This window comes from Anomaloglossus baeobatrachus, chromosome 1 (genome assembly GCF_048569485.1).
Source record: "Anomaloglossus baeobatrachus isolate aAnoBae1 chromosome 1, aAnoBae1.hap1, whole genome shotgun sequence".
In the NCBI taxonomy this organism is placed as follows: Eukaryota; Metazoa; Chordata; class Amphibia; order Anura; family Aromobatidae; genus Anomaloglossus; species Anomaloglossus baeobatrachus.
Genome location: NC_134353.1, coordinates 966,701,998 through 966,715,458, shown reverse-complemented (window position 1 = coordinate 966,715,458; position 13,461 = coordinate 966,701,998). Strand labels below are relative to the sequence as shown.

Below are 13,461 nucleotides of genomic sequence, written 5' to 3'. Positions count from 1 at the left end.
TTATAGTACAGTTGGAATAAATCTGGGAATTTTAACTTTTTATATGATGCATGCCAATTTCAGATTGTGCTGGCTCCCCTCTCTCTTCCAATCAAAAATGAATGGGGTGCCAAGAGCGTATATATTTGGAGTGGCCTTAGATGAGATCCTGGAAAAGGCAGCGGACAAAAAGAAACCATACCCCGCCCTCTCTTGGTCCAGGGTCAGAGGTTCCTTTCGGAGTTCAGGAGGGAGAGGGGGTAGGAAGAGCCAAAAGGATAACAGGGGGCGCCCTTGGGCACAAGATAAGGCCCAGACAAAAGATGTTCTATTCAACAAGCCTTCCCATAAAGGAACCATAAGAGGCCCCATAAGAGGCAATGGCGCCAAGTCCCAGGTGGGAGGAAGGTTAAGTCACTTTTTCCCCCGTGGAAGGCTCTTTTGGCCTTGGCTTGGGTTCTACATACTGTCTCCCTGGGTCTCAGGCTGACCTTTTCTTCCCTCCCTCTACAATGGGTAATAAGTTCCCAGGTAGCCCCAAAAAACCAGGTCGCACTAGAACGGGAAGTCCTCTCCTTATTGGAAAAATAGGTTTTAATCAGTGTGCCAGAGTCAGATTGGGGAGCGAGGTATTACAGCAACCTATTCCTGATAACTAAAAAACCCACGATGGGTCCTTTCGGACCATCTTCAATTTAAGATCTCTGAACCGCTATTTGGTAGTGGAGAGGTTTAAGATGGAGACCCTGAAGTCAGCAGTGGGACTACTATTCCTCCTCTGCTACATGGCGATGGTAGACCTGACAGATGCGTACTGTCACTTCCCGATCCACAAAGAACACCAAAAATATCTAAGGCTGGCAGTAACCATAATAGGGGAACTGACTCACCTGCAGTACCAGTGCCTCGCGTTCGGCATTTCAGCAGCCCCGAGGGTTTTCACCAAGATGGTGGCGGATGTAGCATTCTGTTTGAGGAAAGAGGATATTCTAATAGTCCCTTACCTGGACGACTTTTTAATCATGGGAAAGTCAGAAAGGGAGTGTTTGGTGGCCGTCAACCAAGTCTCCTCAGTCCTATCCGATCTCGGATGGCTAATAAACGAAGCAAAATCAAAATGGCACCCCGCCTAAGTTTTTATTTTTGGGCATCACTCTGGACTTTGTGTTCAATAGTGTTTCATCCCGACGGAAAGGATAATAAAACTAAAACAAAAGGCCCTATCAGCACAGGAACGGCCGAACATGTCACTGAGGCTAGCAATGTCTTTGCTATGATCCTTAACATCCACGATTCCTGCAGTCCAATTGGCTCAGTTCCACACCAGAAGCCTTCAGGGGCAGATCTTGGCTGTTCAAGCAGTGGGACTGGACCTGGAACTCAAGTTCCTCCTTTCAGACCAGGTCCTCATATCGCTGGATTGGTGGCGGGACGAGCGGAACCTGAGTATCGGAGTTCCCTGGAACGACAAACATCCGGTAGTTATCACCACGGACGCAAGCCCAATGGGTTGGGGAGACCATCTGAAAGATCAATACATACAGGGGGAGTGGGACCTAGCCTTCAGGGACGGCTCCTCGAACTTGAAGGAGCTGACAGCAGTTAAAGTGATACAGGTAGTTCTGGAAGACATTGCAGGAGAAAATGTACTTATCTTGTCAGACAACAGCACGGTCGTGGCTTATCTGAATCATCAAAGTGACACCAGGTCGAGATCTCTGATGATGGAGACAGAAGATTTTCAGGAGAGCAGAGGAGAACCTGCGACCACTCAAGGCACGTCATGTCAAGGGTTCAGACAACATCGTACCCAACTACCTGAGCCGTCACAGATTAAGCCAAACAGAATGGACTTTGAACCAGGACGTTTTTCATCAGATCTTCCTACTCTGGGGTGCACCAGAAATAGATTTGTTTGCAAATCAAGGGAATCGACAGACAGATTATTTTACCTAGGTCTGAGGGGAGAACTAGAGGATAACCTCGGCACATTAAATCTCCCAATAAGAGTAAAAAGTCACACTGGATAGTATGCAAAATAATTCTTTATTAGTCCTTTTTTGAAAAAGTTACATATATGTTTTGTGTCCAAATCAAAATACAAGTTGACGTTTCGGCCTCAGCCTTCGTCAGATTGGACTTATCAGATATACATATAGTTGCAATAAATGCGTCAATCAAGAGAGCTGAACAATGCAAAACAGCTTATTCTGTAGTGTACATCGCTGTAGCTAGATGGCCTACTAAGGTAATTAGGTACTGTCGATAACTGGTCAAGTGCTAAAATGTCACAGCCTAGGAGTACTGGGAAGGAGCGTCTATTGTGAATCACGCTGTGTAGTATCCTTGCTAGGTATAGCACTGTCACACGTACTGTATAAGGATTGCTAGGACGTTTTCTACAGTATGCACCCATGGGTAGTGTGCTATGTAGACGGCCAAAGGTGAAACAGCCGGTAACATTGGCTGGACAATGCAAAGCAGCTTATTCCGTTATGTATATCGCTGTTGCTAGATGGTCTGTAAAGATAATATAGCACTGACAATACTGATCAGGTGCTGTAAGGTCACAGCCTAGGAGTACTGGGGAGGATGAATAGGAAGCGTCTAGTGTGGACCACGCTGTGTAGTCGCCTTGCTTGATATGACACTGTCACTCGTGCTGTGAGAGATTGCTTAGGACGTATTCCACAGTATGCCCTATGAGTAATACGCTATGCAGATGGCCAAGGGTGTATACAGCCGGTAGCACCGGAGGGGTTACAGGCCAAGGTCCTCGCCGCTGTGGACGTGCGTTCAGTGCTGGCGTGCTCCTGTGCAGTGCAACAGCGATATACATAACGGAATAAGCTGCTTTGCATTGTCCAGCCAATGTTACCGGCTGTTTCACCTTTGGCCGTCTACATAGCACACTACCCATAGGTGCATACTGTAGAAAACGTCCTAGCAATCCTTATACAGTACGTGTGACAGTGCTATACCTAGCAAGGATACTACACAGCGTGATTCACAATAGACGCTCCTTCCCAGTACTCCTAGGCTGTGACATTTTAGCACTTGACCAGTTATCGACAGTACCTAATTACCTTAGTAGGCCATCTAGCTACAGCGATGTACACTACAGAATAAGCTGTTTTGCATTGTTCAGCTCTCTTGATTGACGCATTTATTGCAACTATATGTATATCTGATGAGTCCAATCTGACGAAGGCTCAGGCCGAAACGTCAACTTGTATTTTGATTTGGACACAAAACATATATGTAACTTTTTCAAAAAAGGACTAATAAAGAATTATTTTGCATACTATCCAGTGTGACTTTTTACTCTTATTGGGAGATTTAGTGTGCCGAGGTTATCCTCTATTTCTTTGTCGCTCCATTGGGAGACCCAGACAATTGGGTGTATAGCTATTGCCTCTGGAGGCCACACAAAGTATTACACTTAAAAGTGTAAGGCCCCTCCCCTTCTGGCTATACACCCCCAGTGGGATCACTGGCTCACCAGTTTTGTGCTTTGTGCGAAGGAGGCAACACATCCACGCATAGCTCCACTTTTTAGTCAGCAGCAGCTGCTGACTATGTCGGATGGAAGAAAAGAGGACACATATAGTGTCCCCAGCATGCTCCCTTCTCACCCCACTGTATGTCGGAGGTGTTTGTAAGGTTGAGGTACCCATTGCGGGTACGGCGGCAGGAGCCCACATGCTGATTCCTTCCCCATCCCTTTTTACAGGGCTCTGGGTGAAGTGGGATTTACCGGTCTCCAGGCACTGAGACCGTGCTCCATCTACAGCCCCTGGAGAAGATGCTGGATGGAGCGGAGTACATCAGGGACATGGCCCTGCTTCCTCAAGGTACTCTGTGTCCCCGTGCATTTGGCGCTCACACCGCAGCATGCTGGGTGTTGTAGTGCGCCGGGGGACATCAGCGCTGCGGCGCCTGTGCCATGGCCTCATTCAGCTTTGCTGAAGCAGGCTCACTTATGGGAATTGGTCGCGCCGGCCGCTGGGACTGCGGCGCGGCTGGCACTTGTAGTGCGCCGGGGACTTCAGCGCGGCCTGCGCTTTTACGGCGGCCGCGCTGATAACTAGAGTCCCCGGCTTTTGCGGCCTGCTTCCGTTCGTTCCCGCCCCCAGACCTGCCAGTCAGGAGAGGGGCGGGACGCTGGCCACTTCCAGGAATCGGTCGCGCCGGCCGCTGGCAGCGGCGCGGCTGGCACTTGTGGTGCGCCGGGGACTTCAGCGCGGCCCGCGCTTTTACGGCGGCCGCGCTGATAACTAGAGTCCCCGGCTTTTGCGGCCTGCTTCCGTTCGTTCCCGCCCCCAGACCTGCCAGTCAGGAGAGGGGCGGGACGCTGGCCACTTCTATGAATCGGTCGCGCCGGCCGCTGGAACTGCGGCGCGGCTGGCACTTGTGGTGCGCCGGGGACTTCAGCGCGGCCCGCGCTTTTACGGCGGCCGCGCTGTTAACTCGAGTCCCCGGCTTCTGGGCCTAGTCTCCCTTCGTTACCGCCCACAGCCCTGACAGTCAGGGTAGGGGCGTGACGCTGCATAGAGCAGAGCTGAGAGCTGGAGTATGTTTTGCATACTCCACCCCTCTCACTGTGTGCACTGTGAATCCGGATTCCCGCACTTTCTCAGGCACGCCCACGGCTTCCTTCTCTACAAGGACACCGGCAGCCATTAGTGTCAGTTTCTGTACGATACAGAGACAAGTGTGGAAGACCCTGGCATTCTGATAGTCACACAATCGCTGTAACAGGCGTTAAGCAGCACCTGTGGTGCTAACCCCACTAGTGCAGAAGTGCACTTATAGATATGCTTGTACTATATACATTGCACTGTTTGGTCGCACGTTGTATATACCCTCCTGGATTATGCGGAGGAGTTATCAGCATATTCTCTGTGTAAAACAAAGGTGCAGAACCACATGTTTTTCTATACAGCTGGTACAGCATGTACGGCTATACGGCCGGCAGGTTACATACACTCCCATTGTATGCACTAATGGCCAGGGGATGAGGACGGTGTCTGCAGTATTTACTGACAGTTTTTCTGAGACTATGGCTATGATACTAGAAGCCTAGCAGTCCGGACATGTCTCTCACAATATGGGCACTGTTGAATCATTGATCCATGGCCCCCCTCAGTGTGAATAACTAACAGCTCTGGGAATGTCACACGCATCCCAGAGTCACGGCTCTGCACGGACGTCAGTCCCAGACAGCCTAAGTGGGCTCGCTATGAGCGGCCTCGGTTTCATCAGGGTCCTAACAGAAGGACTCGCTGTGTAATGAGGCGGAAGTAGCGGCTCAGGATTCTGATCCTGAGACCGCTCTCAATCTGGATACACTTGATTGTGACGCCATAGTAAATAATCTTATAGCGTCCATCTATAGAATGTGGGTTATTTCTCACAGCTCCTCCAGTGGAGGAGTCAGCTTCACGTATTTTTCTGGACCACTCTGCCTTCAGAGAGGCAGTCCAGGAACACCACGCTTATCCAGATATGCGCTTCTCCAAACGGCTTAGGATACACGTTATCCCTGTCCCCTGACTTGGTCAAGGACTGGACCCAATGTCCCGAGCGGCATCCTCCAATCTCCAGGCTTGTAGCTAGATCCATAGTTGCAGTGGGAGATGGAACTGCAAACTCAAAGATGCCACTGACAGACAGATGGATCTCTGGTCGAAAGCCATCTATGAGGCTGTCGGCGCACCGTTGGCTCCGGCATTCTCTCCCTTGGGGCACTCCAAGCTATTTCAGCTTGTCTTACACAGATTGACACGGTTACACGTACATCTGTGCCGCAGGTGGCATCCTTAACCTCTCAAATGTCTGCATTTGTTTCTTACGCGATTCAGGTTGTCCTGGACTCTGCGAACCGTGCGGCGGTAGCCTCCGCTACTCCGTGTTTTTAAGCAGAGCCTGGTCTGCTCGTTAAGTGAATGGAAGGCAGATTCTGCTTCCAAAAAAGGTTGCCTAACCAGTTGCCTTTTTCTGCTGACCGACTGTTTGGTGAGCGTTGGATGTAACCATCAAACAGTCCAGGGGTAAGGATTCATCCTTTCCTCAGCCCGGACACAACAAACCCCAACAGAGCAAGAGGCAGTCGGGGTTTTCGGCCTTTTCGAGGCTCGGGCAGGTCCCATTTTTCCTCGTCCAATGTGGACTCAAAAGGATCAGAGGAGCTAAGATTCTTAGCGGGCTCAGTCTCGCCCAAAAAAGCGACAGTCTGAAAACCCGCTTCCAAGGCGGCTTCCTCATGACTTGCGGCCTCGGTCGGTAGCAGGCTCTCCCGCCTTGGCGATATTTAGCTGCCATAGGTCAATGACCATTGAGTGTGAGACATTCTGTCTCACGGGTACAGGATAGAGCTCACTTCTCGTCCTCCAACTCGATTCTTCAGAATTTCTCCACCTCCCGGCCGGGCCGCTGCTCTTCTGCAAACAGGGTGCACTCTATAGGCAGAAAGAGTGATGACCCCCGTTCCTCTTCAGGAACAAGGTCACGGTTTTTACCCCAAATTCTTTGCGGTACCTATAACAACGGGCCGTTCCGTCCCGTTCTGGATCTAAAAATGCTCAGCAAGCTCGTGGACACCAGGCGGTTCCGGATGGAATCCCTCCGCCATGTCATCGCCTCAAGGTCCCAAGGATATTTCCTAGCATCATTAGGCATCAAGGATGCTTATCCACACGTGCCGATTGATCCAGAGCACTAGCGTTTCTACGCTTCGTTATAGGAGACGAACACCCTCTGTTCGTAGCTCTACCTTCCGGCTAGCGACAGTCCAACTGGTCTTCGCCAAGGTCAGGGCAGCAGTAGTCACAGTCCTGCACTCTCAGGGTCACTCTGTGGTCCCGTATTTAGACGATCTACTTGTCAAGGCACTCTCTTAGGAAACATGCCAACACTGCCCGAACGTTGCGCTGGAGACTCTCTAGAGTTTTGGGTGGATCATCAACTTTTTAAAGTCAGATCCGACCCCGACCCTATCGATAACATATCTAGGCATAGAGTTTCTTACTCTCTCAGCGATAGTGAAGCTGCCGCTAGACAAACAGCATTCACTACGGGCTGCAAGCTCTTCTTTAAGAACCAGTCGCACACATTGAGACGCCTCATGCACTTCCTACGTAAGATGGTAGCAATGGAGGCAGTTCCTTTCGCGCAGTTTTACTGCGTCCACTACAATGGGACATTCTCCGCCAATGGGACGAGGAGTCGACGTCCCTCAACAGAGTCGTCGTTCTTTCTCAGGCGGCCAAGGAATCTCTACGGTGGTGGCTTCTTCTCACCTCTTGGTCAAAAAGAAGGTCCTTCCTATCCCCGTCCTGGGCGATAGTTACGACAGACGCGAGTCTATCAGGGTGGGGAGCAGTTTTTCTCCACTACAGCGCTCAGGGTACGTGGACTCAGCAAGAGTCCACTCTTCAGATCAATGTTCTTGAACACAGAGCAGTGTATCTTGCCCTACAATCCTTCCAACAGCGGCTGGAAAGCAAGCATATCCGACTTCAGTCGGACAGCTCCACAGCGGTGGCATACATCAACCACCAAGGAAGAACGCGCAACCGGCAAGCCTTCCAGGAAGTCCGGCAGGTTCTGATGTGGGTGGAAGACACGGCATCCACCATATCCACAATTCACATCCCAAGTGTGGAAACTAGGAAGCTGACTTCCTAAGTCGCTGAGGTGTGGCCGAAAGAGTATGGTCTCCTCACCCGGACGGGTTTCAGGAAATCTGGCGCCGCTGACAGAGGCCGGACGTCGATCTAATGGCGTCACGGCACAACAACAATGTGCCAGCTTCATGGCACGGTTTCACAATCATCGAGCTCTGGCGGCAAACGCCTTAGTTCAGCATTGGTCGCAGTTCCAGCTACCTTAGGTGCCACCTCTGGCATTGTTGCCCAGAGTACTGCGCTAGATCAAGACCGACTGCGGCCGCGCCATCCTCGTCGCTACAAATTGGCCGAGGATGTTGTGGTACTCGGTTCTGTGGTGCCTCACGGTAGGCTAACCGGAGGCACTACCAGACCAATCAGACTGGCTGTCTCAAGGGCCATTCTTCCATTTGAATTCTACGGCCCTCAACCGGATGGTGTGGCATTGAGTCCTGGAACCTAGTGTCGTCAGGATTACCTCAGGACGTGGTTGCCACCATGAGACAGGCTAGCATACCAACGTCCGCCAAGATTGACCACAGGACGTGGAAGATGTTCTTATCTCGGTGCTCGGCGCAGGGTGTTTCTCCCTGGCCGGTTGCATCGTCTATGTTTCCTTCCTTCCTGCAATCTAGGTAGGAAAATGGGTTGTCGCTCAGTTCCCTTTAGGGACAAGTCTCAGCGCTATCTGTATTTTTTCAGAAACGACGACTTCCTCAGGTACGCACGTTCCTACGGGGAGTTTGTCTTCTCAGCACTCCGTACAAGCGGCCGTTAGAGCCCTGAGATCTGAACAAGGTTCTAATTGCTCTCCAGATGCCGCCTTTCGAGCCTTTGAAGGATGTCTCCCTTCCCGTTTTTCACGGGAAGTGGCCTTCTAGTAACGGTCTCGTCTCTTAGGAGAGTTTCCGAGCTAGCAACGCTCTCATACAAACTCCCTTCCTGGTCCTTCACCAGGACAGGGTAGTTCTGCGTCCGGTTCCGGAATTTCTCCCTAAGGTGGTATCCCATTTTCATATCAATCAGGATATCACCTCACCTTCTTTGTGTCCTCGTCCAGTCCATCAATTTCAGAAAGATTTGCATCTGTTGGTTCTGGTGAGAGCACTCAGGTTCTACTTCCCGCATGGCGCTCCTGCGCCACCCGGATGCACTCTTTGTCCTTGTCGCTGGTCGGCGTAAACAGTCGCAAGCTTCCAGATCCACCCTTGCTCGGGGGCTCGAGGAACCAATTCTTGAAACCTACAGTTCTACTGGGCTTCTGGTTCTCTCAAGGCCGAAGGCCCATTCTACCAGAGCCGTGGGTGCATCCTGGGCATTACGGCACCAGGCTACGGCTCAGCAGGTGTGTCAGGCACCCACCTGGTCGAGTCTACTTACTTTTACCAAGCATTATCAGATGCATACCTACGCTTCGGCAGACGCCAGCCTAGGTAGATAAGTCATTCAGGCGGCGGTTGGCCACCTGTAGGAGAGGGCCGTTTGACGGCCCTATCATGAGGTATTCTTTTACCCACCCAGGGATTGCTTTTGGACATCCCAATTGTCTGGGTCTCCCAATGGAGCGACAAAGAAGAAGGGAATTTTGTTTACTTACCGTAAATTCCTTTTCTTCTAGCTCCAATTGGGAGACCCAGCACCCGCCCTGTTTTCTCGGGGTTTTTCTGTTTTTTCGGGTACACATGTTGTTCATGTGGTATGGTTCAGTTCTCCGATGTTTCCTCGGATTGAATTGGTCTTTAAACCAGTTATTGGCTTTCCTCCTTCTTGCTTTGGCACTAAAACTGGTGAGCCAGTGATCCCACTGGGGGTGTATAGCCAGAAGGGGAGGGGCCTTACACTTTTAAGTGTAATACTTTGTGTGGCCTCCAGAGGCAATAGCTATACACCCAATTGTCTGGGTCTCCCAATTGGAGCTAGAAGAAAAGGAATTTACGGTAAGTAAACAAAATTCCCTTCTTTTGCTATTATTACCTCTGAGCACCTATACACCAGTGTAGCAGAGCTTCCTCTACCATAGGTCTGAGGGGAGGACCGGAGGGAATAGACTCACTTCTGCAGACATGGGACTTCCAATTGGCATACGCCTTTCCATCCTTTCCACTAGTGTCAAGGAAAATTCAGAGGGAGAAGGCGAGAGTCATCATGATTGCCTCCTTCTGGCCCAGATGGGCCTGGTTTACATGGCTGAGAATACTGTCTGTATCAGACCCTGGATTCTGCCAGACACACACGATCTTCTCTCTCAGGGGCCGACCCTTTATCCTCAAGTGGAAAGGTTACACCGAACAGCCTGGAACTTGAAAGGGGCCTTCTGATGGCCAGGGGGTTCTCACCAATCTTAGTGTCCAGGCTTCTCAGTAGCAGGAAACAAGTAACCTCTACCAAATATGCTGCAGTGTGGGAGAAATTCCTTGAATTCTCGGGACGTAGACTATTGGGGCAGGCGCAACAGGTCCCTCTGTCGGACGTGTTGGAATTTCTGCAAAAAGGCCTTGGAAGGGGTCTGTCTACCAGTACACTAAAAGTACAAGTATCAGCTTTATGCGCACTCTTTGACAGGAAAGTTGCTGATCATCCTTGGTTGCGCAGGTTCATCAGGGCCGCATTTACATCTAGGCCACTGGTGGGTCCTAAGATAGCCCCCTGGGATCTTAATTTGGTACTGAATACCCTCACAAGACCCCCATTTGAACCCATCACTTCGGCCTCCATCAAATTCCTCACCCTTAAGGTAGCTTTATCGGTGGCATTAACCTCAGCCAGGCGTATTTGTGAATTGCAATCCATTTCCATTTCCCCTCCATTTATCACTATTCTGGATGACAGGATAGTATTTAAGCCAGACCCAGCCTTCAATTCCAAATTTCATAGGGGGCAGGAGATTGTTTTGCCTTCCTTCAGTGAACATCCTAGCTCACAGGGGGAGCAGGTCTTCCATTCCTTAGACGTCAGGAGAAGTGTCCTCAGGTATTTGGAAATCTTCCTCCATGTTTATTCTCTTTGGCGGTCCGAATAAAGGGAGAGCGGCCACCAGGTCCACTATTGCTAGATGGGTAAGGGAGGCCATTAGTTGGGCATACTCAGTCAGGACAGCCCCCTCCTCAGGTGATTAGGACCCATTCTACTAAGGCTATATCTACTTCCTGGGCAGAAAGGGCAAATGCCTCAGTGGGGCAGATCTGTAAGGCCGCAGTGTAGTCATCACCCTCCACCTTTTTCAAGCACTACTGTTTGGATTTGGGGCTTTCAGATCTGTCCTTTGGTAGAGAGGTGCTATCGGCGGTGGTCCCACCCTGGCATGCTTCTATTTTATTCTCTCATGTACGGTGCCGTCATGGGATAGGAAAAGATAATTACTTACCGGTAATTGGATTTTCCACCGTGCTAGTTCCCTCCCTGCTTTTATAAGTATGTTATTAACAATAAAAACAATAAAAACGGCAAACAACACCTATCTCTATTATAGATCTCATGGTGTACGAGCTATGTACAGCACAAGGGGGCATCTCCTGTTTGGTGATGGATATGTCTATTAATAAGGCGGTTACCCCTACAGTTCTATAAACACACTGGGATTTTGGAAAGGTGCCGCCCCTTTTATTTGTCAGAAAGGTTTTCTGTGCCTGGTGGCGAATACACTCGCTCACGTGCGGTGCTATCATGGCTCTGGAAAATCCAATTACCGGTAAGTAATTATCATCTTTCTTCAAGTGCCTCCTTATTGTGCATCTTGAAGCAGCCACACCGTGAGTTTTCAGTGACTCCTGGATTTCAGCTGATGTTGTTTCTGGGTTTTTCTTTGCATCCTGAACAATTTTCCTGGCAGTTGTGGCTGACATTTTTGTTGGTCTACCTGATCGTGGTTTGGTTTTTACAGAGCCCCTGATTTTCCATTTGTTAATCACAGTTTTGAACACTGCTCCATTCCTTGGATATCTTTTTGTATCCCTTTCCTGTTTTATACAGTACAACTATCTTTTCCCATAGATCCCTTGACAATTCTTTTGCTTTCCCCATGACTCACAATCCAGAAACGTCAGTGGCTGGAGGAAAGATGCCAGAGTCTGTCTGGACCCCAGAAACTCACTCAGCTTTTATGCACACACTGATTACAAGCAGACAGGTCACAGGTGAGGATGTCACCTTTATTAGCCATTCTCTCCCATTTGTGTCACCTTCCGTGCATGTTATCAGACCAATATCACCAGGGTGTGAGAACTTTTCATCAGGGTCATTTGGATGTTTTTGGTTGTCATTAGAGAAAACACAGTAGATGACAAGAAATGGCTTCACCCGACGACTAATCATGAGTGGGACACAGATTGTGTGTTATCATTCATATTCTCTGAAAAAAGGCCAAGAAAGCAAAAAATCTGCCGGGGTGTGTAAACTTTTGAGCACAACTGTATATCGGGAACATTTCTACTCCTGCGGTCGTAAGTGTCATAGATATTGGAGGTTTCTTGTATTGTGCTGATTGTTACATCTGATATATCAGGGGGAAGATCCCACTAATATTAAAGTGGAGGAAGAAGAAGCGATGACGAGGGGGGATCAGCCGAGTGTGAGTGACAGGAAGGAGGAGAATCCAGGAGAGGTTTCCACAGGTGTGTAATGATGACGGGCAGGTAATGATGGCCGGGCGGGGGGGGGGGGGGGGGTGAGGCCGGGCGGGGAGTGATGATGGGCAGGTAATGATGGCCGGGCAGGGGGTGAAGATGGCCAGGCGGGGGGTGAGGACGGGCGGTTGATATCGTGTGTGTGAGTCTCCGATGCTTGCAGTAAAGCTTTATCCGCCGTCCACATCACAGCAGAAGCATCCGTTGATGGCGCAGCTGCTCCTGTGCAGAGTCCGGCTGAGCACTGGGGAATATCGCGGCCTCCGCACCTCTGCTTAATGATTTAGGAAGCAGATGTGTAATTTTCCTGATTCTCCTCTTTTATTATCTCTTCCATCCGTTACTTCCATCTTTTCCTTACCCTCGTACATATAAATGTCTGAGCTGGTGTTGGCGGCTGTGACGCTCCCCGTCCTGTGGACCTCAGTGATGTGGCCGCTCTCTGCCCCGGCACTGACATGTCACATGTAGACTCGTCCTACCTGTCCCCTCTGTTTCCCCCCACACTGAGGCCGGCGTTCTGCTCCTTCTGCCTCCACAGCCCTATGGTAAGTCAGAAGCTATGGAGGTCTGGATCAGACGTGCGGCTGTCGTCCCTGTGCCGCTATGGAGGACATGTGGGATGTAGGAAGAACCAGCACACAGGTCTCAGGTGGAGGCAGCGGAGGGATCCGGGGAGGTGACAGCACATGACAAAGGTTGAGTCACTTTTCTGTGCCTGGGTGGGGGGAGGCTTTACCATTAAAGAGATTATGAGCTTGTATGTACAGACAGATGTGATACCTCCAGCGCCGTATTCCCCCTCGGTTGTATAACACGTGGCCCCCTTTACCCCGAGAAATGAGGCAGCTCAGACACCTGCATGTTAGGCCTATGAACAAGTCCCCTTTCCAATGTCTGTTTCCCCATTGTCCCAAAACTTTCAGGGTTCCTAGAGGACATCGAAGCCTACACCCCAAAAGTTTTCAAAAATTATATAAGTTCCCATATAAGTCTATGGGTACCAGAATCCATTGCTTAAAAATGTAGGTAGAAGGGATTCAGTGATTGGAGCAGGTACATTATACTTACTGAGTCTCCACGCTGCTATAAGGGCTCCTCATTATCCTTCATACTTATTCACTGTTTCCTTCGCCCCTTGTTTTTTTCCTTTACTCTCTTTTTTTTTCCTTTTCACCCTTTTTTTTTCT

General features: G+C 50.0%; 1 protein-coding gene across 1 annotated transcript in view; it reads left to right on the top strand.

Annotated features, from left to right (window-relative positions):
- Positions 1 to 13,461, top strand: part of LOC142263653 (uncharacterized) — a 152,375-nt gene that overhangs the window by 102,327 nt on the left and 36,587 nt on the right. The window contains 1 exon segment of the mRNA XM_075332241.1: positions 12,151 to 12,259. Within this exon segment, the coding sequence (XP_075188356.1) occupies positions 12,151 to 12,259 (109 nt within the window).